Here is a 27,321-nt window from a genome sequence, read left to right on the forward strand (position 1 = left end):
AACTACAGAGGCATTACACTACTGTCAATACCAGGGAAAGTCTTCAACAGGGTGTTGCTGAACCGGATGAAGGATGCAGTAGATGCCCAACTTCGAGATCAACAAGCTGGATTCCGAAAGGATCGGTCGTGCACAGACCAAATTGCAACACTACGGATCATCGTCGAACAATCAGTTGAGTGGAACTCGTCACTATACATCAACTTCATTGATTATGAAAAGGCATTCGACAGTGTAGATAGGAGGACATTATGGAAACTTCTTCGACACTACGGAGTTCCTGAGAAGATTGTCAATATTATCCGGAACTCATACGACGGACTACAGTGCAAAGTAGTGCATGGAGGACAGCTGACAGATGCATTCCAAGTAAGGACCGGAGTCAGACAAGGCTGTTTACTCTCTCCATTCCTCTTTCTTCTGGTGGTCGACTGGATTATGAAGACCTCGACATCTGAAGGAAAACACGGAATACAATGGACAGCTCAGAACCAATTAGACGATCTGGACTTCGCAGATGACCTAGCCCTCCTATCACGTACACGTGAACAGATTCAGATAAAGACAGCCAATGTAGCAGGAGTCTCTGCATCAGTAGGCCTCAGCATACACAAAGGGAAAACCAAGGTCCTCAAATTCAAAGCGGAGAACAGCAATCCAATCACCCTTGATGGCGAAACTCTGGAAGATGTAGAATCCTTCACATATCTGGGAAGCATCGTCGATAGACATGGAGGTTCAGATGCAGACGTAAAGGCGAGGATCGGCAAAGCAGGGGTCGCATTCCTACAATTGAAGAACATATGGAACTCAAGACAACTTTCAACCAATATCAAAGTAAGAATCTTCAATACGAACGTCAAGGCAGTTCTACTGTATGGAGCTGAAACTTGGAGAACTACAACAACCACAATCAAGAAAGTACAAGTATTTATAAATAGCTGTCTACGCAAGATACTCAACATCCATTGGCCAGATACCATCAGCAATAGCCTTCTGTGGGAGAGAACAAACCAACTTCCAGCTGAAGAAGAAATTAGGAAAAGACGATGGAAATGGATAGGACATACATTACGCAAATCGTCAAGCTGCATCACGAGGCAAGCGCTAACTTGGAATCCTGAAGGAAGGCGGAAAAGAGGGAGGCCAAAGAACACATTACGTCGGATAATAGAAGCAGATATGAAAAGGATGAATTACAACTGGAAGGAGTTGGAAAGGATTGCCCAGGACAGGGTTGGATGGAGAATGCTGGTGAGCGACCTATCCTCCTTCACGAGGAGTAACAGGTGTAAGTAAGTAAGTAAGTAAGTAAATGGTTGAAAAATAGAACCGTTTATTCAGTTATGAAGTACTGTGTCATTTTCTGTAGTGTAAGACATCCCTCTTATTAAACATAAAATACCTCGATACTAAAGCTCCTACATTACTGTTAAAGGTCCCCATGGTAAAAAATAACGAACAATACAGTTAAAATTGTTTATAACCCAAATCAAAACGGTTTACTGTCCTTCGTCAGGATTAGCTGAACCTGATGCTTGTCTCATGAGTTTCAATTACTGCCACAATTATTCCTATCAAGATTACTGCTATTATTAATATTGCTGTTCGCTAATCTCTTGTCATGATAAACTTCTCTTGAGGACGACTGTCATGAGTTGGAGGGATTACGAAAGCTAACTACCAGTGGGATTTGAGAATCCCGAGGTCTAACAAAGGTGTAGGGCCAATGAAATGTCACTGAGCACTAGCCAAATCATCCGGCAGTTGGGTCACCGAATATCGAACAGATCATTGATCCATGTCAAAGTCAAGGACAACCGACACGCGTCAGTTAATCGTACGCAATGTACTGGCCTATGCGGTGGTGGTCACACATTCGCCTGTACCTACTTCAACTTATATATTTCTGTAATAACATCCTTTGTGTTGTACGGTCTTCAAAGCATCCATAGCCCCTAGATACGATGGAGTAACCCACGTAAGGTGCTAATCGCGAAGTGTGACTTCGACATTAGCTGTTGGTCACACCATTCACGTCTAACTTGAGTAGGCCCCCAATCATTCGACAGAGATCATCAACGTTTATGATCCACAGAGGTCTACATAGATCGAATAGAGAAGTAGGACCTCCTTACTTTGTTCTATCATTTATTCAAAGGTGATCTGATTCAGGTGTATAGAATACTGAGAAATGATGTCGGATCTGATGTATCTTTTCCATTACTTCCCATTAGATCGGGACATATCAAATAGCATAACAAGCGAGCTTGAAAGCTAAGGTTGAACAAATATCCGTAGCATACAGGTTTTCTCACCAGGTCACCAACCCTTGGAACCCGTCGCCTTGGGAAGTGGTGTTCGTACATTCAAGTCACTCATTCCATAGAAGAACAGACACACAAGCCTACTAGAAAAGAACTAACACAATACAGATATCCGAGATCTGTATCATCATTTGTACATTTTCTCAAGAAGTAATTTGCTATAAAGAAAGTTGACAAACATTTTGCATTCACATTAAACATACAGAAAATTCAGATAGTTTATGTTCCACAGAACAGTTCAGAAACAATATAATAATAATAACTACTTAAAAATAAAAAGAGTAATCCTTCTCAAAAGTAACAAAAAACAAGATTTATGATGAATTAATGAAACAAATGATCATTTGATTCAGATTAATTAGAAATACTACATTTTCTTGCTGCATCGATCATCAGAATTTTCTTTACCCATTATGTTGATACAGGTCGACCGGTTGGATCAATAAACAAGTGTCTACACAATGGACAAGCAGGATTTCGACTAGTTGTAAACCATTTGTACATGCAAGCATAATGAAATAGTTTACGACAAGTGTGACATCGCATTTTAGGCAAACTGAAATTTGTGTTGTGCACAATCGAGTAACAAATTGCACATTCTTCAACACCATCGAATTTTTCCGAACATTACTTTGCCACAAATCAATACCATCTAAAATCGATCCATTCTAAATGACACAAACAACACAGAGAGGTAGAAATACTAATTCAATTCAAGAGATTTAGGTTAAATAATATATCGTTTTATTGTTGATTCACACTCATGGAACTTGTTTAATAAAAGTTCGTTAAATTTGGATGTTCAATACAAATAATAACAACCAGATTTCAGAATACGAATTATGGAATGAGTATATTTTAGATTATGTTCTATTTAATAAGTCCGACATATAGAAGTGAACATATCACTTTGTAGCGATTATATTATTTGAACGTTTTCTGTTCCACCCAAATTCTGATTATTTTACAAAGGCATGTGCAGAGGGGCCTTTTCTTACGAAATTTCACATACACGGTCCCCCTTATTTTCAAGATAATTAGGGAAACTAAGTGTAAAACTTTTCGAAAACCCATTTAAATATTTTTTCTATGTGGTTTTCAATACTGACACAAGTTCGAAAACTCTGTAGTCCCACTATCGCTCTCATGTTACGAGACCACCGAATGAGATAGGCTTAATTTAGCGTTTAGAGTAAACCATTTGATGCAACTGTGAACCTATATAGATAGAGTGGCTGACACATGTACTATAGATGAACATAAGTTGCGGAAAATTTGCTTAAAGGTCACTACTAAATTGCTAGTCTGAAGTGAATATTTATCCAAGTCACTTCATAGAACTTGAATTTCCCTTTTCTTTCCCTACTTTCATTTTATCCACGAAAATCACTCTTTCCTAACTAGCGCTTTAGTATTCATCAGACAGTTAAGGTTATAGTGTTCGACCAAAGGCAATAAGCTTAAAGATATCTAAATCGAGCTCAAATGTAGGGTTGAGGAATGCTGCTTCCAAGCTGTAATGTCACAATCAACGCTCTGATATATTGGATTAAGAGTAAATGTTGGAACTCGTCGTGTTAACACGATGTAAAGTAGTTCGAAATGTGATGTTTTATTTGTTATGCTTGCATAAGCAGTATTCTACTCACCAAATCATAGTGTTGATTAACATTTTAGACATACCTTACCTATGGAACTAACTAGTGAAAACTTATTACAATTGGAATAATTATCTATCACACCACAAAGGACTTAAGATGAAATTGAAGAAGACACTCCTAATTTCAGATGAAAGCATTAGATTATAGTCTATATTATATATTTAACACTAAATTCAGATAAATATCTATAAACGTGATTAATTTCAAATGCCAATCAGACACAATCAACAATGGTTCACTGGAAAAAGATTACATCGAAATACACAAAATAAGAATAAACGTCTATCAACTCACATGATTATTAACAAAAACAGACATTTGTAAAAGCCATGACTGCCACTGTTGACTTCCTACACCAACACTACGCCCTTTACTAACAGTAATTGGACTTAAAGGATAGTTGTTTGGCAACTGAATAACCATTTCCATCGAATGATCATCTCCCACGTAATATGTGGCAATAATCTAAATGAATTTGTTTAATAACAACTCAATATTATTTACATAATAAAGCTGAATTGTAACGGTCGAAGTAGAATGAAATGTGTTATATTTGTGCTTGGACACATGATGAGTTTATGTTATTTCTTCAACTATTGACAAAATATACACATAAAGCACTGTGTTGAATGTTCTAAACAGCGATAGAGCTTGTTCAAAGCAGTGAATACTTTAAAATAGTATGTTAAGTACGCATTTTCATCGCAGTCAGTAGTATGACTTACCAAGCTATACAACAGAGAAGTGCTGGGAAAAGGTAGGTACGGAAGTAGTTGGGAGGCGGTCCTGACCCCAAACCAACGACTCACATGGGCTTTAGCATCCTCAGGGAACAAATGTTGCACGGAATTACTCTTGGATCCCGGCAACCATAGGTGTCATATCTGGACGAAGAATAATTGAACGGTAACTGTCAGGACCTATTTATGGATTTTGCGATATATATTCTCATTGTATAATTATTAAGTAACTATGTTACATGTATATTCATTTTCTTATTATAAGCTTCCATTTGACCTATTGGCTACTACTATACGGTTTACTGCACTTAAGTTATTCCCACTTTATTAGTTACAGTCTCTCACACTCGCAGCCACTTTCGACCTGATCTTGTATAATTCCTACTTTCTATTTTATGGGATGATGCGGTCTGACTTGTTTGTGTATAAACTGCGTCTGTTCGAAATACATTGTTCATATAGGGGAGGCTGATGTTGAGCAGATTAGTGAATCTCTCCACCTAAAGATAACCTCACAAAACTAAAATTCTGGCTTAGAACGCCTAACTGTTATGATAGTTCTCGGTTCTTCACAGCATCCAGGAATTGGAAAATGGATCAGTGGCCTTGAAACCACATTCGACAAAAATGTCTCGTGTGCAGTGAAGGTCGCAGTAGCCGCAATAAAGTGTATGTTAAAGTTTTCTTCGACGGCACATACTTTACACCTAAATGCGAAGTTCTTTACAAGACTAGTAGAAATATGTGCCTACACTCACTTTGTGGTAATTTGTTTAAAGTAGTCGAAAGAATTCGTGTGTCTGGGTAGCTGAGCAAATCCTGGTGGTGGCGTGAGCGATAAGATCATATCGTATCATGAAAGCCATAGCAGCTTGTGACAATCTGGGCCATCTTCGGCGCCTTCGTGTTATTAATGTGGTTAAAAAGGCCGGATTTACAATGTGGTGGTGAGAGCAGTTCTGCTGTATACTCGTGAAACCTGGCCTCTCCGAGTTAAGGACGTCAAACGACTCTGCGTTCGATCGTCATTGACTCCGAAGGATTGCTGACATCCAGTGGTAACACCATGTTAGCAAGGCGGAGATGCAGCAATATGTGTTCAGTGGTTGTGACGATAATTCGATTGGTGTCGCCATCTGCAAATACCGACTTCGATGACTTGGATATGTGCTACAAATGTTGTCCCAGAGAAATTCACATCGTTCAGTACTTGCCGATGTTGGGACTGGCTGGGTAAAGCGGAAAGGTGGTCAGTGTATGACATGTTGTCGTGGTATGAGAGAAAACTATACAGGACTGGCATCTGTCCACCCCTCACGACTCCCTGGTTGGGGTCCTAGAGATAATGGAATACTGGCTTGGGACATTATCAGACATGGTTCGAAATAGAAGCCAGTAGCGGTCTTGCATGCATTTATTGATTTCGATCATACATTCTCTCCTTTCTATCCCTTCACAATTCCATTTACTTATTTATGTGGAGTATATTTATTCAGGTTTCCACTTGTACCAGTATTTATGTACTTCAATAAATAAATAAAACTTCAAAATCACTATAACAAGTAGTTTAATGAAGAGACTTATTTGGTATGAGTTTATTTGTGTGTCGTAGGTATATCGAATTACTGTCATCCACAGTTCGCAGTACTTGCTAAAGAAAGTCGAAGGCTAGCAGGTCTTGATACAGCTTCAATCCTTAAGGCCATTAACTGTTGTTCTGAACTTTGGCGGTATGCGCAGATATCCAAGTTAGAACAATCGATTTAGTCACTATCTAGAGTTGAAGACGAGTGATCTCAGTCGAAATAGATAATATACGTTCATTTTTTACCTTCCCTTCGATTTTGCTTGCAGCATAATTACATACTTTTTATTCGGGGTATTCATTTCTTTCCAAACAATACGCTGAAGCTTAGTCTTGTAACCGTCTTCGAAACTACTGCTTTCACGGTTTTAGTATTCATCCTGTGAATTTTAATTCAGTGTCCTGAGAAGGATTAGGGAAGCTTGCCAGCGTTTATATTCATCAATTGAAATAATTAAAGCCTATGTTACACATATCTAACCTATCTTCATCGTAATAGTGTTATGATTTTTTTTAACGAACTTAGTAAAACCCTTGATATACCAAGTTTTCATGTTTTCAATCTGAGTGTTAACAAGATTGTCACTTTGCTTTTCGAAAATTTTGATGATTTTCGTGAATACATGTATCTTTCCTTTATAGGTCAGTCCCTCATTACTTATAATTCATCTACTATGGGAGGGAAAAAAAAGACGACTACTCATAAACCAAGAGTTAAGGAAAATTCTAAGCCTTCCAGCAGCGACAAGGCCACTAGGTTTTTGGTTGAACAGACTGGAGGTCTAGGGGTACCTTTAACATGTCTTTTGGATACGAAATTACAAAGTGTCATGCTTAATACTGATGAGCTGAAAACGGAAAGTTGTCAGGGGAAGTTAACTGGGTTCGTTCCTATCCTTCAAGACCCAGATGCATCAGGTTTAGACACACAACTTCTAAATATTTTTAGACGTCTGGAAAAGCGCGATTCGGTTACCAAACAAAAGGCATTGCGTGAATTCTATGAACTTCTCAAACCCGAGTCAAATAAATCTGAATGCATTTCTGTGGGTACAAGCTCAATTGTGGCTGTTTTACCATTTTGGCCAAGAATTTACCATCGTCTTTCGTTTGATGGGGATAGGAAAGTTCGTGAATTCGTTCAAACAACTATGCATGCACTTGCATCTCGTGTTGGCAAAGATTTAGGTCTGTACCTAAAGCAGGTAAATGTTATCATCCATAAGTTTGTACCATTTCAATGTAATCTTTAATGATAATTTATGACCGATAGACGTAGTTTGGTACTAATGATGGTCACCACAGTAATGTATGACCGTTCTAGAACCTTCAATTCTGGCATCTATTTAGGTTACACTTATAGATGTCTTTACATATCCCCGGTTGTCATTTTACGCATTTAATCTTTCCTCTAACTGTGAAGGAATTTCAAATGAAATACGTAGGTAGTTTTTTCTACTTAATCACTTCATGTAACCAAACCTAGTTTAGCATGACACGGGCCCATGTGTATTTAGACATTGTTTCTACTTCAAGTCATTGTATAAAGGTAGAATAGTTAGTTGGTGTGCAAATACCGTGGTTAGTGGTAGTTAACAAAAAAAGTGAGCAGATATGCTCGAGAGATTGAGATTTTCAGACGAATCTGATATTGTAATTGTTTGTAATGTTCATCCCAAGACTTTTTAACTTTAAAAACACTGTTTTTTATATGGATTTTAAATTTCACGTCAATAAAAATAATCTTATCTGTGGCGTATTTCAGTGTTCTTTATTGTGAAGATTTTTAAATTCATGCAACTCACTAACTAAACGTAAAGTGTTTTTTAACTGATATTTGATCCAAAGTATAAATGAAGACGCTAGAGATTTTAGCTTGACAGATATTTAAGGAAACAATAAAAACTGTATAAATAACCTACTTGAACGCTTTTTATTAGTAATCAGACTAGATTCATCTCTACTTTTTTAGATATTAGTTTACTGAATATCATCTATTTTTATTTTGGCTTATATGATAAATGATACTTTTTAGATTGTACCAATATGGACTTTTTCTACAGTTGATACCTATGAATCAGCAGCCCTATATGCTACTAAAGGGTTGTATGACACCTTTCCGGGGAAGAAACTAATAGATGTTCACTGTCTGTGCTCTAAACAACTCTTAGATATGGTTGAAACTCAGTTATTTGAACTAACACGTAAAACATGTGCAGATACAGTGTCATATTCCTCTTCGAAACATTGTTCATCCATGAAGAATGACGACAACCCTGTGGGAAATACCAGTACGGAGTTATCGTCTTACTCTTTTGACCTTTCATCAACGTTGCGCTTCTTGACCTCCTTTGTTGGTAATCTGGTTCATCTTTCATCAGATCACAAACAACTGATTCGCCTAAAAATGTTGTTATGTCCTGAAGGTATTTGGGATAAAGTGGTACGTTGTTTAAAAACTTTAAGGAGCGAACAAAATCCGAATTGCCTAGATCAAACCTACGGGACATTGTCTGGAGCTTGTATCGCTGTGTATAGGCTGTGTTCGGTTTTGTGTCGTAATTCTTCTTGGTGTCGATGGATGAAGGAAGCAAGTGATGGGAAGGTTCTGGGTGAATATATCAGCAATATAACCGTTGGATCACTGGGTGTTACTTGCATACTACTTGAGAATACATTTACCAGTAAATCAGTTGATATTCACACTCCTTTGGAGCTCAGCACTGGTGTGTATTCTTCACTCTGGGATGCAGCTTTGGCTTGTTTAACTGGACTATCTGGTGAATTTGTGTGGTCTGTCGTGGATTGGAGTCAAACGTTTGTTACGAGATTGGAAAATCTTCTTAATTATTCCGAGAAGATTCAAGCTAAACAGGTTAATTAAACAGTTTTTATTTTATCTTGAAATTGTTACAATACATCCTTTCTTTCTAGGCTACATCAGGGACAGTTATATTTGATTGCTTTTTATTTACAGTTCAGTGCAATCTATGCATTGCTAACACCTCACTTCTCTGTCAATATCATGTGTTAGCGTGACCTTGGTCTGTTCACTGACTTGTAGATAAATATGCAAAGAGATCCTTCTCGAAACCACCTTAATGCTTTGGGTTACTTGAGACTGATTGCATGAGGCGAACTTATGACCGATTGGTATTAAGGGTAGTAAACTATCCTATTTCCTGACTAATGATCTACTATAAGAGTACTGATTAGGCGACAAACGAAAGAAGAAAACGACTATATTAAAGATCTTTTTATCTAATTATGATAACTCAAAAGGGTTCACACTTAAATATATAAATAAGTGGACAACAACGCATAATAAATAAAAGGAAAGTATGTGCCAAAATTGGACATTTAAGGTACAAAGATAGTACAAAAGGTTCGCTTTTAAATTACAATAAATTTAAATCGAAAATATAACAATAAGTCATGGATTAAACGAGAACATATGATTTAAGAAATAAGGTGGTCATATAAATTAGATATTAGTAATTACAGATTATGAATTAAACGAACTAATGTCCCGAAAATCATCCTTTATAATTTGTAATTTCACTATTTTCTTCACAGCATATGTTCATATATCTTTATGAAAATGAGTTATATTTTGCCAATGGATAGATTTTAAACTTATCACATGTATGTAATTAAGGACTTAAATTTTTTAAAGCTATATCTACCAGCTGGTGTTTTCGATTTAATTAGGTTTATTATCTTTAAAAATGATATCTCCAAAGTGAATAAAAGGAAAGACAAACAAGTAAATAGTAATAATAATACTTCGATTTGTTTTTTCACTATAAAAGGTCTGTCATGTATTTTGAAATGTAGTAGACTGTTAAAACTATATTTATGTAATAAACAGTTCAAACTAAATATAATTACACCAGTAGAATGAATAAATTGCGAAGGATCAGACATCATAAATTACTAGGCGTACCTGAGAGTTTGGTTTCATGTTTTTTGAGATCACCTACATGCAAAAAGTACGTCCACAATATAACGGTCAGGAATTAGATCCAATAGTCAGATCTTAATTTTATTGGAGAGTGAGAGGCTTTCAAAAATCATTACCTTTAGTCGCTTGTATCTTAAATAATAAATAGTTATATTTATCGTTGTGTGCAACAACATTTCTAGCTGTTTATCTTGAGCTTTGGTCTCAGTTTAGTCGGGTTTGTGTCGACAATTCATTTTCTTGTGTAGTTATCGGTCAGTAACATCGTACCATTGCGTATATTTTATCACTTAGCGTTCCATACTTTACAACACTGCGAAACATCCACATTCGTTACAATTGTTTAAACCTTTTCATAACATGTATCTTAAATATTATGGTTGGTTTTTTACTGGCTCTATAACATTATTGTTCAATATGTTCAGGTTCGATAGTCAAGTTTTAAACTGAATATTGAAGATTAAAATCATTAATTTATAAAGCTATAAGACAAGATGAGTGTTATGGAACAAAAACTAAGATTTAGAAAATACATGTAAACAGTAAATTTACTGCTTGATGTTCAACATGACTTAGTTTGGTTTTCGAATAAAGAACCTTTCATTTCAGTCTCACAACGTTTCCTAAATGACAGTCAGAATACGCATAACTCATCAAATCCTTATATATCTACGTTTATGTTATTTTGATGGTTCCAAGAATCTCCAAGCAAAAAACTGGTAAATGCATAACTAACAATTTTTTCGAATTCATTTTTGTTTTCTACAAGCACCAAACAAGTGTTAACACTCGTAATCCTAATTCGTTTTTAATTTTTAGGCTTATACACATTTACTTTGTCTTGTGAATGAATTTCCTCTGGATTATTGTAATTTAAAAATCCATGAGTTGGAGATATTAGAAAAACTTTTTATTGACTCAACTTTGTTAGGATTACACCGTTCACTTGGTTACACACGCGTTTCAGATGGTGACTACAGTGAAACTGGTTCATACCATTCAGATGATCCGGACGTATCCCTTGTTATAGCCACAGGGACTATGGAATGTGTAAGATATTTTATCGATCGATTGCTAACACCTATGGAGGATGAGAACAGAAAAGAAGTTCTTTTGGCTAAGAAGTTGTATTCAAAGGTTCTTATACGTCTTTTTTCTGACTGTCTTATTACACATGCACGAGTCCATACTTTTCCAAAATTGGTTTGCAGTCGTCCATCACTCTCCAGGCATTCCTACTTAAATATTGTTTTCAATCAAGTGAGTTCGACGATTAAAATATCTGGTATATATATATATATATATATATATATATATATATATATAAACTTTGCCAATATATTTATGGTTTAGAACTAGACTCGAACTTACTCTTCATAGTCTATAATTTCTTACATTTCTCATATTTTCGACAAGTTATGCTTTAGATATAGTAATTCACTGTCTTTCTCCTTATATGTTATTACATTTATAAACTTATCCTATCGGCGATTGGATGGGATAACAATTTCTTTTTTGAGCGATTATTCTCTGTTAATATTTTCACTATTTTAATACGATTAACGTTTTGAGTAGTAGGTCACATTTAATTTTAAAGTAAACCACAGTTAATATTCGTAATTTCCTACATATTAATCTTTGCTTAGTGAGATCGTTTAATGTTAACTGGCTGAAACACTTAAAATAGGTTATATTTGTTGTTCAAGTAGGCTAGTCAGATTGTTTTTCAGAAAATCTTGCGTAGTATAAGTAAAATGTTAAAATCATAATGTTAAGTCTTTATGGTAGTGGCCACATTTATTTTATGATAGATTTCCTCATAGTAGAATCCATATAACATTAAAGTTTAGGGTTATTAATTTACTCTCGCTTCATTTAACTTGATTTGCTCAGGTCAATATTTCTTAACGTCATCACTATACACCCCGCCATACAAATGTGCACGTAAGTAATGGGTTATATTTATTTTTCTGCATTTTATATTTCTTACTTTTCCTTAGACTGCAAAGTTTTGCAATAATATTGCTCAATCTAATCATCAGCTAAAAATACAAATGTATGATGAATTAAGAAATACTTTATTCAAATGGATTTCCTTAGGACAATCAAACGAATTCTTAACCCCAATAATTGACGTCGGCAAAATGGATCGTTTGTTTATTGGAGTTGTTGATCCGTTACGATTAATCAGCTTTGTAAATCATTTAGCTAAATCCAGCAATCAGAAAGTTAACCGTTATATACATAATGATTCAAAAATTTCACAAAGAGTAGATAATAAAATGAATTACTGTGATTTAACTTTTACTGTGCAGACAGAGTGGTGCATTAATCTATTTTGCAGTATTAGTGATATATTACTAAACAACATGAATGCAAATTTGTTTGAAGACAGTCCAAATGATAGTTTCCATATTTTGGTATTCTTATGCATCTACGGTTATCTCCCTTTGAAATCTTTCTCTGCTCCATGTATTCTTCGAAAAGTATTTTCTTCACTTTTGTCTAAACTACCTTATGAAGTGCATGCAATTTGTTGGTCCTATCCAGTTATACAAGGCTTAGCCAAATTATGGATTCTTTCTTCTGAAAACATTGATAATGAACGAGAGATCCCCAATAATTCATCGATTTGCTTATTATTCACTAATAATATACTTCCAGTACTGATTCAGTCATTACCAAGTCTAGGGAATATTTTCGATCCAGCCAGTGTTTGTACAAAATTATTATCAAATCGTGTTAGCAGCACTTTATGTTTTTGGGCGCAGGTATGGTTTGACAAAGTGGTTATAAGTGATGAAATTCCTTTTTCAACAGTTGTTATATCATACATGAATAATCTGCATTCTTTAATAACAAATTCTTTCCATCACATATCAAGCAGTAATAGTAATAATGATTGTAATTCACCTGAGATGATTATTCCTATCCAGTTGGTTGAAACATTGTCTACTTGTCTTAAACGACGCTATGCAAATGTGTTGTTCTGCGATGATACCAACTGTAATGTCACTAATGCATCAGAATTAAGAATTGTTGGAAGTTTGTTAATTCATTTACTACATATGATAAACAACAATAATGTATTCAGTTCATCCTGCTTGAATTATCTTTATTTATTGCTGACAAAAATCATGTTTTGTTCATATAGCATTAGCGCATTTGTTAAAATTAACGAATCCCTAGATGCTTCTTATTCATCAAAATCTAACACAGATGATCACTTTTTACCTAATGTTATTTTAACTAATGATGACAATCATCATGTGTACAATTATGAAGATGGTGATAATGATGTTGTGTTTAATTTAAAAGAATTAATTAACCGTTCAGAGGTAATTATTTTAAAACGATTAAATCTCGAAGAACTGAAAGATTGCAACGAGGAAAGCTTCTTTAATCAATTCTCTAATCTAATTTTCACGAATACCGTTTCTTCAAAATTTATCACCCCATTATTTTATCATTTTATTTCTCGTATTTATTCAACTGTACATGATAAACTAAATTCTTCATCTTCCGTTTCATACTTTTCTATGCTCTGGCTGAAATACTTGGTCAAACACGTAAAACTTGTTTTAGAAGCAGTTGTAAAAATATATCCTTTACCCGAAACATTTTTAATTTCCCGCCATCTTTTACAAGATCACAGCATATCTCCGTTATTTGTATTGCCAAGTTTCGGTCAGTTAGTCCGCTTACATCAATTGGGTTTATTATTACGTCTTCATGTGCAGTTTATGTCATGCGATAACGATGTTTGTTCTACTCAATATTTACTATGTCTTGGATTTATACGTGTCTGGATATCAAGCTTTCGTGAGCCATTGGATATATGTATTGATATTGGTTTGTCTTCAAAGCAAACAGATTTAAGTGTATTGAATATAAATGGTCAACTTGAGAACTTTGAGTCATCAATGTCCTCATTTGAAGAAAATAGAGTGTTGCTTGCTAAAACGTTGGGATCATTTTGGCATGAATTTACATCTGACCTTCCACTTTCACGCCTCTTGAGCTTATCATCACCAAACGCTTTGAAATACATTGTTGAATCAGAGTCACAAACTTATCATATTCTACAATCAACAGTAAATAGCTTGTTATTGAACCGTTTACGTACCATGCATCCAAATTTATGGCCTCATGATATCAAACTTGCAGCTAGTTGTAACGATGATGATAATCAAAACTTAACGTGGACTGACTTATATTTTCCACTTAATTCATCAACAGAAAACATTTATTCAGATAAAATACGTTTTAATACGTGTATTGAGCTTTATTTACCTGCAGGTGTAGTTCGTCGTTGTCTGTCAAGGCAAGAATTGCTCGGCCGGTTGAAAAGTTTTTCCTTATCTGTCGAAAAGTGCAACTTATCAGATTTAAGTGATCACCACTTAAAAACTCATGCTTATATTATTGAGTTGATTTCAGCTCTTGCAAATGTTCGCGCAACTGCACCTATTTACCTCACAACATTTTCTTCTATTATTCTAGAGGATTACCGAACATGGTTAGCCAATTTAACTACTTCTGCTACGGAAGATAAAAGTTTATGTTTAAAGTCACCAGTAGTGTTTAATCTATGTCTTTCAACAATAAGTTACCTTGAATGTTTATTATTGTTGTGGCAGCCTTGGCAATGGAGCGCCATAGAATCCGAAAAACCCCCAATATCTGTCAGACCGGGTCTCGTTCAGTTGAGTATGAGAATGCGTCAGTTAAGACCTTCTTTATCTGTTGAACAATGGGATTTTATCCTTTGTTTGACTATGAGTTGGGTCTATTCAGTTGTTCATTATTTTTGTGGCTCATCTAATCCTGGTGTCGAAAAAACTTTATATGATTTACTCGCAACTCGAGTGTTTCGAATGTCTGCTGCACTTGGTGCAATATTTATTGAACGTTATTCACATTTACCTCTATCGGATTGCATCATTTTAAAGGAAACTAATATAGGTAAAAAAGTGATTCAATCCGACAACATGGATGCAGACGATGCTGATGAGTGTGAGGATGAAGAACCTGTAAATGAGTTTTTTGACGAAGAAGAACATGCAAAAACACTTTCTGATATTCAGTGTGATAGTGATGACCAATCTAAAAACGTTCTTTCAGAAAATGTGAATATAGACTTCGAAGAGGAACTGGAGACTGACATTAATCAGATGGGTATAGAAGATGCCGATTTAGATGATGAAGAGTATATGTATCGTGTTTTCGCAAAAGGACTACCTCTCATACCTCGTCGAGGAGAGGCACCTCCACTTGTTCGAAATGACTGGGAAAACTTTTTTGCTCCTGATCACTACTCCACATTCCTGCGACTTGTCTTAAAAAGCTGCATCCCATTGGGATATAGCAAATCTCAGGCTGTCCTTGATACTGATATCTACATTCAGGCTTTGTGTGCTGCGTTTGCCACTTGTCCTGTTAATCATCTAATAACTGCTTTCAGTAATCAATCTTCATTGGTTTTTGAGTACTTGAGTGATGTCCAATTAAAGATAGGTCAACCTTGCATGATAAACCAACTTTTCCCATCTAAGATTGGGTCTGTAAATGATTTCACTGTTGGATTTCGTGCTAGTCTAGATATGGCTTGCAAGTTAATTGCTTACTCACCTCACCAGTCTGGTCAACTCCTCGGTTATATTTTATTAAACAGACTCTCTGGAACTCGTGTACTACAAGGCAATAATGAAACTTCGATATCTATAGCTAATTATATGATCCGTCGTATTCCAACCTCTTGGATGTCGGCTTTATCAGGACTGTTACCTTCCTCTGTTGAGAAGTATCTGCAAAGTGAGGTGGCTGCCGATCACTGGGGTCGCGGTAATTCAAGCTTATTGTACTTGCGTGATTTCTCTACTTCTGGCTGGACAGTCAATTGTCAAACTCATCAAGCTCTTCTTGGTTATTTGTTAGCTTGGGATAGTTTATTAAGCCTAATGACTTGTGCTGGACCCCAAACTCGGGCTTCTCTACAAAACTCTCTTTTGAGTTCATCAGCCACTATTTTTGATAGGTTCATGCTTACAATTGGTTTACTTCTTCCATCTTCAGGAAATCTAGGAGATTTTATAAATAATTCTTGTAGACTGGAACCTGATGAACGCCTTTTACTCCCTAACTCAACGTCTCGTATATATCTTACAGCTGCTTTAACTGTATTTTGTTCACGTCGCAACAGTAAACGTTTTGTTAACTTAGTAACATCAGGTTCTACCGGTGATAGTAAGTGGCGAGATGCTTTCTCTCCTGATGACTCACTTCTTCATATCCCTGGACACCGAGTGGCAACCGATATTAACCATTTGGCTGCGAGGCTGTTTCGTCGTTTTCTTTCAGAAGCTCCTGCTTTAGTTCGTGCATGGCATACTCAACTTACTTCTTTATCTAGTTTCCCACAAAGTGTATCTGCACAAATCAGTCCACTTGCTGTCCACCGTCCTGGTCGCTTACGCCAATTAGCTGGTACGATTGATAAAATTGTGTCGAAATATTTTTCGTCCAGTCTAGCTCGAGATGAAGTTGTTTTGGTTCAGTATCGTTCGTATCTCCGATTGTTAAACAAAGAACGGAGTTCTTCAAAGAGTCTATTTTCTTTGCTTAAAAGTTCAGCTGAAGTTGGAAGTGTTCGAATAAAAGGTCGTCCTTTATCACGAGAAGTAAGTGTGCATTATTTATACGCATATTCACTCATCATCCTTTTAAAATATGTTTACATGAAAGAATATGTATTATTTTGTCCGTTATCCCAAAATAGCGCTAGAAAACATAATCATAATTTCTTTGTTTTAACTAAAGATAACCATTTTTATTTTATAACGCTATGGAAATCATTTAGTAAATTATATATATGCTTACGTTAGGTTCTTACAGAATTACATTATCCTCAGATTAGTTAATTTGCTGTAACGTTGATATAAACCTCATTTAACTGATATAATTCCTTGAAAAAAGAATTCAGAAAATACCTTGGTATATTCAGTGGCTAAAGTTTTACGGCTCTTAATCTCACTTTCTAGATATTTTGACTGAGATAACTCGTCTTCAACTCTAGATAGTGACTAAATCGATTGTTCTAACTTGGATATCTGCGCATACCGCCAAAGTTCAGAACAACAGTTAATGGCCTTAAGGATTGAAGCTGTATCAAGACCTGCTAGCCTTCGACTTTCTTTAGCAAGTACTGCGAACTGTGGATGACAGTAATTCGATATACCTACGACACACAAATAAACTCATACCAAATAAGTCTCTTCATTAAACTACTTGTTATAGTGATTTTGAAGTTTTATTTATTTATTGAAGTACATAAATACTGGTACAAGTGGAAACCTGAATAAATATACTCCACATAAATAAGTAAATGGAATTGTGAAGGGATAGAAAGGAGAGAATGTATGATCGAAATCAATAAATGCATGCAAGACCGCTACTGGCTTCTATTTCGAACCATGTCTGATAATGTCTCAAGCCAGTATTCCATTATCTCTAGGACCCCAACCAGGGAGTCGTGAGGGGTGGACAGATGCCAGTCCTGTATAGTTTTCTCTCATACCACGACAACATGTCATACACTGACCACCTTTCCGCTTTACCCAGCCAGTCCCAACATCGGCAAGTACTGAACGATGTGAATTTCTCTGGGACAACATTTGTAGCACATATCCAAGTCATCGAAGTCGGTATTTGCAGATGGCGACACCAATCGAATTATCGTCACAACCACTGAACACATATTGCTGCATCTCCGCCTTGCTAACATGGTGTTACCACTGGATGTCAGCAATCCTTCGGAGTCAATGACGATCGAACGCAGAGTCGTTTGACGTCCTTAACTCGGAGAGGCCAGGTTTCACGAGTATACAGCAGAACTGCTCTCACCACCACATTGTAAATCCGGCCTTTTTAACCACATTAATAACACGAAGGCGCCGAAGATGGCCCAGATTGTCACAAGCTGCTATGGCTTTCATGATACGATATGATCTTATCGCTCACGCCACCACCAGGATTTGCTCAGCTACCCAGACACACGAATTCTTTCGACTACTTTAAACAAATTACCACAAAGTGAGTGTAGGCACATATTTCTACTAGTCTTGTAAAGAACTTCGCATTTAGGTGTAAAGTATGTGCCGTCGAAGAAAACTTTAACATACACTTTATTGCGGCTACTGCGACCTTCACTGCACACGAGACATTTTTGTCGAATGTGGTTTCAAGGCCACTGATCCATTTTCCAATTCCTGGATGCTGTGAAGAACCGAGAACTATCATAACAGTTAGGCGTTCTAAGCCAGAATTTTAGTTTTGTGAGGTTATCTTTAGGTGGAGAGATTCACTAATCTGCTCAACATCAGCCTCCCCTATATGAATAATGTATTTCGAACAGACGCAGTTTATACACAAACAAGTCAGACCGCATCATCCCATAAAATAGAAAGTAGGAATTATACAAGATCAGGTCGAAAGTGGCTGCGAGTGTGAGAGACTGTAACTAATAAAGTGGGAATAACTTAAGTGCAGTAAACCGTATAGTAGTAGCCAATAGGTCAAATGGAAGCTTATAATAAGAAAATGAATATACATGTAACATAGTTACTTAATAATTATACAATGAGAATATATATCGCAAAATCCATAAATAGGTCCTGACAGTTACCGTTCAATTATTCTTCGTCCAGATATGACACCTATGGTTGCCGGGATCCAAGAGTAATTCCGTGCAACATTTGTTCCCTGAGGATGCTAAAGCCCATGTGAGTCGTTGGTTTGGGGTCAGGACCGCCTCCCAACTACTTCCGTACCTACCTTTTCCCAGCACTTCTCTGTTGTATAGCTTGGTAAGTCATACTACTGACTGCGATGAAAATGCGTACTTAACATACTATTTTAAAGTATTCACTGCTTTGAACAAGCTCTATCGCTGTTTAGAACATTCAACACAGTGCTTTATGTGTATATTTTGTCAATAGTTGAAGAAATAACATAAACTCATCATGTGTCCAAGCACAAATATAACACATTTCATTCTACTTCGACCGTTACAATTCAGCTTTATTATGTAAATAATATTGAGTTGTTATTAAACAAATTCATTTAGATTATTGCCACATATTACGTGGGAGATGATCATTCGATGGAAATGGTTATTCAGTTGCCAAACAACTATCCTTTAAGTCCAATTACTGTTAGTAAAGGGCGTAGTGTTGGTGTAGGAAGTCAACAGTGGCAGTCATGGCTTTTACAAATGTCTGTTTTTGTTAATAATCATGTGAGTTGATAGACGTTTATTCTTATTTTGTGTATTTCGATGTAATCTTTTTTCCAGTGAACCATTGTTGATTGTGTCTGATTGGCATTTGAAATTAATCACGTTTATAGATATTTATCTGAATTTAGTGTTAAATATATAATATAGACTATAATCTAATGCTTTCATCTGAAATTAGGAGTGTCTTCTTCAATTTCATCTTAAGTCCTTTGTGGTGTGATAGATAATTATTCCAATTGTAATAAGTTTTCACTAGTTAGTTCCATAGGTAAGGTATGTCTAAAATGTTAATCAACACTATGATTTGGTGAGTAGAATACTGCTTATGCAAGCATAACAAATAAAACATCACATTTCGAACTACTTTACATCGTGTTAACACGACGAGTTCCAACATTTACTCTTAATCCAATATATCAGAGCGTTGATTGTGACATTACAGCTTGGAAGCAGCATTCCTCAACCCTACATTTGAGCTCGATTTAGATATCTTTAAGCTTATTGCCTTTGGTCGAACACTATAACCTTAACTGTCTGATGAATACTAAAGCGCTAGTTAGGAAAGAGTGATTTTCGTGGATAAAATGAAAGTAGGGAAAGAAAAGGGAAATTCAAGTTCTATGAAGTGACTTGGATAAATATTCACTTCAGACTAGCAATTTAGTAGTGACCTTTAAGCAAATTTTCCGCAACTTATGTTCATCTATAGTACATGTGTCAGCCACTCTATCTATATAGGTTCACAGTTGCATCAAATGGTTTACTCTAAACGCTAAATTAAGCCTATCTCATTCGGTGGTCTCGTAACATGAGAGCGATAGTGGGACTACAGAGTTTTCGAACTTGTGTCAGTATTGAAAACCACATAGAAAAAATATTTAAATGGGTTTTCGAAAAGTTTTACACTTAGTTTCCTAATTATCTTGAAAATAAGGGGGACCGTGTATGTGAAATTTCGTAAGAAAAGGCCCCTCTGCACATGCCTTTGTAAAATAATCAGAATTTGGGTGGAACAGAAAACGTTCAAATAATATAATCGCTACAAAGTGATATGTTCACTTCTATATGTCGGACTTATTAAATAGAACATAATCTAAAATATACTCATTCCATAATTCGTATTCTGAAATCTGGTTGTTATTATTTGTATTGAACATCCAAATTTAACGAACTTTTATTAAACAAGTTCCATGAGTGTGAATCAACAATAAAACGATATATTATTTAACCTAAATCTCTTGAATTGAATTAGTATTTCTACCTCTCTGTGTTGTTTGTGTCATTTAGAATGGATCGATTTTAGATGGTATTGATTTGTGGCAAAGTAATGTTCGGAAAAATTCGATGGTGTTGAAGAATGTGCAATTTGTTACTCGATTGTGCACAACACAAATTTCAGTTTGCCTAAAATGCGATGTCACACTTGTCGTAAACTATTTCATTATGCTTGCATGTACAAATGGTTTACAACTAGTCGAAATCCTGCTTGTCCATTGTGTAGACACTTGTTTATTGATCCAACCGGTCGACCTGTATCAACATAATGGGTAAAGAAAATTCTGATGATCGATGCAGCAAGAAAATGTAGTATTTCTAATTAATCTGAATCAAATGATCATTTGTTTCATTAATTCATCATAAATCTTGTTTTTTGTTACTTTTGAGAAGGATTACTCTTTTTATTTTTAAGTAGTTATTATTATTATATTGTTTCTGAACTGTTCTGTGGAACATAAACTATCTGAATTTTCTGTATGTTTAATGTGAATGCAAAATGTTTGTCAACTTTCTTTATAGCAAATTACTTCTTGAGAAAATGTACAAATGATGATACAGATCTCGGATATCTGTATTGTGTTAGTTCTTTTCTAGTAGGCTTGTGTGTCTGTTCTTCTATGGAATGAGTGACTTGAATGTACGAACACCACTTCCCAAGGCGACGGGTTCCAAGGGTTGGTGACCTGGTGAGAAAACCTGTATGCTACGGATATTTGTTCAACCTTAGCTTTCAAGCTCGCTTGTTATGCTATTTGATATGTCCCGATCTAATGGGAAGTAATGGAAAAGATACATCAGATCCGACATCATTTCTCAGTATTCTATACACCTGAATCAGATCACCTTTGAATAAATGATAGAACAAAGTAAGGAGGTCCTACTTCTCTATTCGATCTATGTAGACCTCTGTGGATCATAAACGTTGATGATCTCTGTCGAATGATTGGGGGCCTACTCAAGTTAGACGTGAATGGTGTGACCAACAGCTAATGTCGAAGTCACACTTCGCGATTAGCACCTTACGTGGGTTACTCCATCGTATCTAGGGGCTATGGATGCTTTGAAGACCGTACAACACAAAGGATGTTATTACAGAAATATATAAGTTGAAGTAGGTACAGGCGAATGTGTGACCACCACCGCATAGGCCAGTACATTGCGTACGATTAACTGACGCGTGTCGGTTGTCCTTGACTTTGACATGGATCAATGATCTGTTCGATATTCGGTGACCCAACTGCCGGATGATTTGGCTAGTGCTCAGTGACATTTCATTGGCCCTACACCTTTGTTAGACCTCGGGATTCTCAAATCCCACTGGTAGTTAGCTTTCGTAATCCCTCCAACTCATGACAGTCGTCCTCAAGAGAAGTTTATCATGACAAGAGATTAGCGAACAGCAATATTAATAATAGCAGTAATCTTGATAGGAATAATTGTGGCAGTAATTGAAACTCATGAGACAAGCATCAGGTTCAGCTAATCCTGACGAAGGACAGTAAACCGTTTTGATTTGGGTTATAAACAATTTTAACTGTATTGTTCGTTATTTTTTACCATGGGAACCTTTAACAGTAATGTAGGAGCTTTAGTATCGAGGTATTTTATGTTTAATAAGAGGGATGTCATACACTACAGAAAATGACACAGTACTTCATAACTGAATAAACGGTTCTATTTTTCAACCATTTACCAGGCATATTAAGTAAATTCATTTTTAGGAGGTGTCAGCTCTTCCTATTGGGTTACTTTGAGTTTTTCGAGATTATTGGTCATTATTAAATGGTACAACGGACAATCGAGTAACCGTGTTATTGTGCAGTTTGGCTACTACCATTGACTCCAAGTAACTCAAAGAATATTCGTAACCGATATAAAAAGACGTACTGGTTTGTTTCAACAAAGTAGATGTTGGTTGAGTTGTGTCGTTGTCTGTACCAGCGTCGAAGTATTTGATTTTCAGTCGTTTCTCTTGTATTGTTAGAAAACGTGCATATCGAGAATTAAATTCACGGTTTTCCGTGCAACGTTACTCACTGTCTTCGCTAAAAGTGAATCTTTTCAAGCACTATGTCTCTGCACATTAGTTGATTGTTAGACAGAATCATAGTGAGGAATTCAGCGATTTCAAGGTTAGTGACGGTTTAGCTGTATAGCACGCCATTTTGTGGCAGAGAAACTATTAGAATATTAGTTAGAATATAATTGCATAAATCACACTCAAACTTATGTTTCGATACGGTTGGCTATTATAGACTCAAAGAAGTCTCAGAACACTATATTGCATACTTATTCTCCCGCGTTTACCAGTGTTAGTAATTCACGTAATTGAACAAATTTGAAGGTACTACTTTATTTTCTGTTAGATACGAGCTATTATGATGACATAAATCTAGAGTATACAAGAAATATCTTTAAACATAGGGGAAATAAGTTAGTTCAAAGCAAACATTTGTGATTCACACAAACATTTCACTCGTAATCGTCGATTCAATCAAAAGCTTTAATTTTCCAACGGGCGATGCAAGGATTAGTTATGATATTCGACTTGCAGGATAACTCGTGGATCTTACATTTTCTTCAATGAAGATGAATCCTCTATACATATAAGTGCATCACATTTTTACTGACGTCTGTTACACATCGTGCAGCATAGCTCACCCACCAAAGATTTAAAGACAACTGTGTTCTGAGCTCTTTTGATATCTGCCTCCAATTTACAGCGCAATGTGTTCTTTCTTCATTTTCTTTGAGGATCTGGGTTTAGTGCTCGTTTTCAGTGCACTTTCCTAATTTCGTTAAGGTGTGTTCTATCCGGTTCTATCTGTTTTTCCTTATTTGCTCAACAAATGGAAGTTTGCTTGGTTTCTGACACAGGCGGTTGTTGCTGATGGTATCTAGAAAATGGATCCATGATATCTTGAGTGAATAGTTGTTTTTAGATTCACGTACTTACTTTACTATGGTCGTGGTGTTTATCCGAGTTTCAGTTCCTTATCAAAAAATCAATTGTAGTGTTTGTATTGAATATTCTGACGTTGGTGTTGGTCGACAGTTTTTTGAGATCTAGTTGTTTTTCAGGTGAATGAACGATGTAATTTGTAGTGGCAAATAAATTCCCGAAATCAGTAGCTCTGTACGTCTTTGACATTTGGTGCTGATCGCATTAGTTTTAATGGACTCACCTAGCTGAATGCGCTCGGTCACACATCCGCACCAAATCACGATAGGGTACGCCTACAACCGCTAGCAAGTTCAGATTAGTCATTTCTCTACATATCGATATTTCAACAAATATATATTCGAACCTCTTTTTATTTGACTGGGTTGGTATATTTCGATTATAGGTGTTACTGGTTAAGGTGTTGTCAAATTCCGAGTACTAGTGGCATCTGTAACTCGGATTGTCACTTGTAGACTGATCCTACTGCAGTTGTGACACCTGCTTAAATCCCCTTTTCTTGACTCTTTAATGAAGTATTCATCCTCCAAGTCTTTTGGGACGTCTTGGTTTTCCTATATTTATCTAGAGAACACGAGGGGTTGTGCAAATAATTCTGTGTTTGGATTCGGTCCTTCAGCCATTATTCTGTCTGATCTTATGTGACGTTTGAGTAGACCAATGACCGTGATATACTTTGAAACGTTTGTCTTCACGAAGATCCACTGTATGTGCTCATGTAAACAACTTTTCAGGTAAATATGAGTTATGTGCAACGATAAGGTAAATTTGCGCAATCAAATGGCTGATTGACTTCTCTTGAACTCAAAAAATTGTAACCGTATCGTAACACTACGACAAAAGACTAAAGAATTCAATATGTTTACTCCAGATTATCACAAAGATATTGAAAGTTGACCGAATTTTGAAATGAAGGTTGTAGATTGTGTTCTCAAGGTCGCCTTGTGTGCTTTGTTATTTATCTGAAAGTCTTAAAGCCAAAAAATATTACAAATTGAGCTACCCTGATATGATTATTTAATCCTATTGGTGTTTCCACATAAGTTTTCCCTAATAATTGTTGTCTTTAATCGCGAATCACAGCTAGTTAAATTGTTCGCTCGAAATTTTCATATCCGTGGTGGATGGCGTTGGAGTTTGATTTTGGTTGGATATAGGTTCTGTATGTTGCCTTGGATACTAGATGAGTAATGTATTTTGTGAGATTATAATGTACTCAGCTTATTTTACTGTAATTTTCACGCGGCTATTCAACCGGGGTTAGTAGCGTTTCTGGTACAAGGCTTAAGTTGCATTACCTTGTCTGTTTTTTTTACTATTGTATGAAAAACCGTGTGTTATAAAGACACAATCAGACCCATTTTCGAATTAAATCACATAAAGTTTATGGCAATTATCGAAAAATAAATATTTTTCCAGAGGCGTTTAAAATATTGGCAAAAAGCGTATCGGATCTCTCTTTATTTCACTGACCCGTTGATCATCTCTAGATGCTTTTTGTGATGTTGCTATCATTAATCGCTACATTTTTAACTGCCTATTGTTGAGACGTTTAGTAAGATATGATGAAGGTACCTAACCACGTATCTTCATCAATGAAGATCGTCAGTCGCTTTTGCCTTCTATGATGTTCTGGCAACATTTCTCAGTAAAATATCTAGTGGTCGCATGTATCTGTTACCTTAAAAATATATTTCCATCTTGGATAAATAATCTCTCAATATATGATTACATGGAAGTTACGTAAATTGTGTGTTGTCGGTTAAAGATTAGTGTATTTTAGAATAACATTCACCGTGCACCTCTGAATTCCGAATTATTTTCATATTGCTGAGCAGGTATGCGATTAGCTTGGACAGTTGGCATGTTGAATATAATTTAGAAATTCATGCATCTGTATAGTTGTATGAATGTTGTGATAGACAAAATCAACTTCAGGCTAGCGGCTTATATCAATATAGGTTACCCTTGATTCCATGGTGATACTTATTTCACCACAGAATGTTGGGTTTGTGGTGCTATCATAAAATCAATCTTGTTCGACTTTTGAAAAATTTATTCTTTCCATGCTAGTAAATTTTCGCCAAACCTCTTAGGTCGTCGTTCCTAAGAAAGATCTATATTCATTGAAAACGCCTTCTAGTTCATATTAAAATTAATCGATCGCTTTTGTACAACTTAGATTATCTTTGAATCAGTGGTCCCTTTAAATATCAAAATCGGCTGTTTAGATATGTATTACAAATGTCGTTCAAGCGAATTTTAAATTAAACATTGCCTTGTGACCAAGACTGGATCAAAGGATAATATAGTTTATGATGTCACTATGCTGTTTGAAAATCATATGTTTGGTTAGCATCTGTTAGTACACCACAACTCATATGGGTTCCTGGAGGTCTTGCTACGTAACTTCCCTTACCCACTTATCTTTGTTCTGTTGATGTATGTATTTGCATCGATTTTGTATGTTTTCAACAGCGAAATGCTTCACTTCATGTTCTCGAAAAATAATTCATACTGGGTTATTCGAATTTTTTTGAGACTACGCTTTTCGATAGTATGAGAAGCTGGAGATGGCCATATTTTCCACTTCGTTAATCAAAACTTAAGTACTGTTAAAGGAGACAACCACGATACTGACAACTTTTGAGCACGCAGCAAACTTGACTGAAATGTCATCGGGAGGATTTTTAGCATGATATTCATCTTGAATGGTATATCCTAGTACAGATATTTGTCTTAAGCAAGTCAATTCCACCTATTTAACGGAAGTCTGATTTACATGATAGAAAATCGATGTTCAGAAGTGTATTCAACCATCAATAGGCGGTCAGTTAAGATTATAATTTGAAAAATCATACTCATCATTTTACAAAAAGATAAGAACCGTTGAACTTTCCAAGTAAATCTTCATGTCTATCAATCAACTTTTATTTTACCGGACTTACCATCTTTACACTATTGACTTCTGTCACAAACTTACTGTGAATGAAATCTTGATGGCTTAGAATGTCCATCTTTTGTAAAGATATGATGATATTTTGACGACCTCAATGAACTGTTCTCATCTTGTCCAAGTTTTAAAGACTACCACTTTAACGATGCATAGTAATTCTAATTAAACTTAATAATTTAGTATTGAACGAATACATGACAATATCTGATCAATAAGAATAAAATTTCATTTAGTATTCCGAAAATTAATAAACATTTATATTAACAAATTAATTACACTGAAAATCTAATTGACTTCACACATATCCATATACAGATGTAAAACGTTTACTATAATTTAAAAATTACATAGTTTCACTAATGAAGTGGTCATTTAGTAATTAAATGGAAAAAAGAAATATTGATCAGAGAGTACTTCTATTCTCTGACACTTATTTATTAATCACTAACGTTGATTTGTTGTTCATGTCCTAACAACACACATTTATTTCTATCAGGGTTTTACTCTCTTAAATTATTAAGTTTAATATTATTGAATCAATGAGTCAGCCTAT

At 35.7% G+C, this 27,321-nt stretch overlaps 2 protein-coding genes across 2 annotated transcripts; one reads left to right on the forward strand and one right to left on the reverse strand.

The window, feature by feature from the left end:
* Positions 1 to 2,731: 2,731 nt before the first annotated feature.
* UFSP2_4 (Ufm1-specific protease 2) lies at positions 2,732 to 4,417 on the reverse strand (the record flags this gene model as incomplete). The annotated part of the gene is made up of 2 exons (XM_051218719.1): positions 2,732 to 2,995; positions 4,283 to 4,417. The coding sequence occupies 2 exons, from the start codon at positions 4,415 to 4,417 to the stop codon at positions 2,732 to 2,734; spliced, it is 399 nt and encodes a 132-aa protein (XP_051071077.1).
* An 871-nt stretch (positions 4,418 to 5,288) lies between these two features.
* UFSP2_3 (Ufm1-specific protease 2) lies at positions 5,289 to 22,677 on the forward strand. Its single transcript, XM_051211046.1, has 7 exons — positions 5,289 to 5,397; positions 6,956 to 7,518; positions 8,349 to 9,188; positions 11,097 to 11,537; positions 12,278 to 16,957; positions 19,402 to 19,572; positions 20,860 to 22,677. Exons 2-7 carry the CDS (start codon positions 6,988 to 6,990, stop codon positions 21,121 to 21,123), a joined length of 6,927 nt encoding a protein of 2,308 aa, XP_051071078.1. The 5' UTR covers positions 5,289 to 5,397; positions 6,956 to 6,987; the 3' UTR covers positions 21,124 to 22,677.
* Positions 22,678 to 27,321: the final 4,644 nt, after the last annotated feature.

The sequence above is a fragment of the Schistosoma haematobium genome, chromosome ZW (genome assembly GCF_000699445.3).
Source record: "Schistosoma haematobium chromosome ZW, whole genome shotgun sequence".
Lineage (NCBI taxonomy): Eukaryota > Metazoa > Platyhelminthes > Trematoda > Strigeidida > Schistosomatidae > Schistosoma > Schistosoma haematobium.

Coding starts and splice junctions, on each gene's coding strand:
- UFSP2_3 (XM_051211046.1), top strand. CDS start 6,988: ATGGGAGGGAAAAAAAAGACGACTACTCATAAACCAAGAGTTAAGGAA. Junction 7,519..8,348: donor TAGGTCTGTACCTAAAGCAG/GTAAATGTTATC, acceptor GATACTTTTTAG/ATTGTACCAATATGGACTTT. Junction 9,189..11,096: donor AGAAGATTCAAGCTAAACAG/GTTAATTAAACA, acceptor TTTAATTTTTAG/GCTTATACACATTTACTTTG.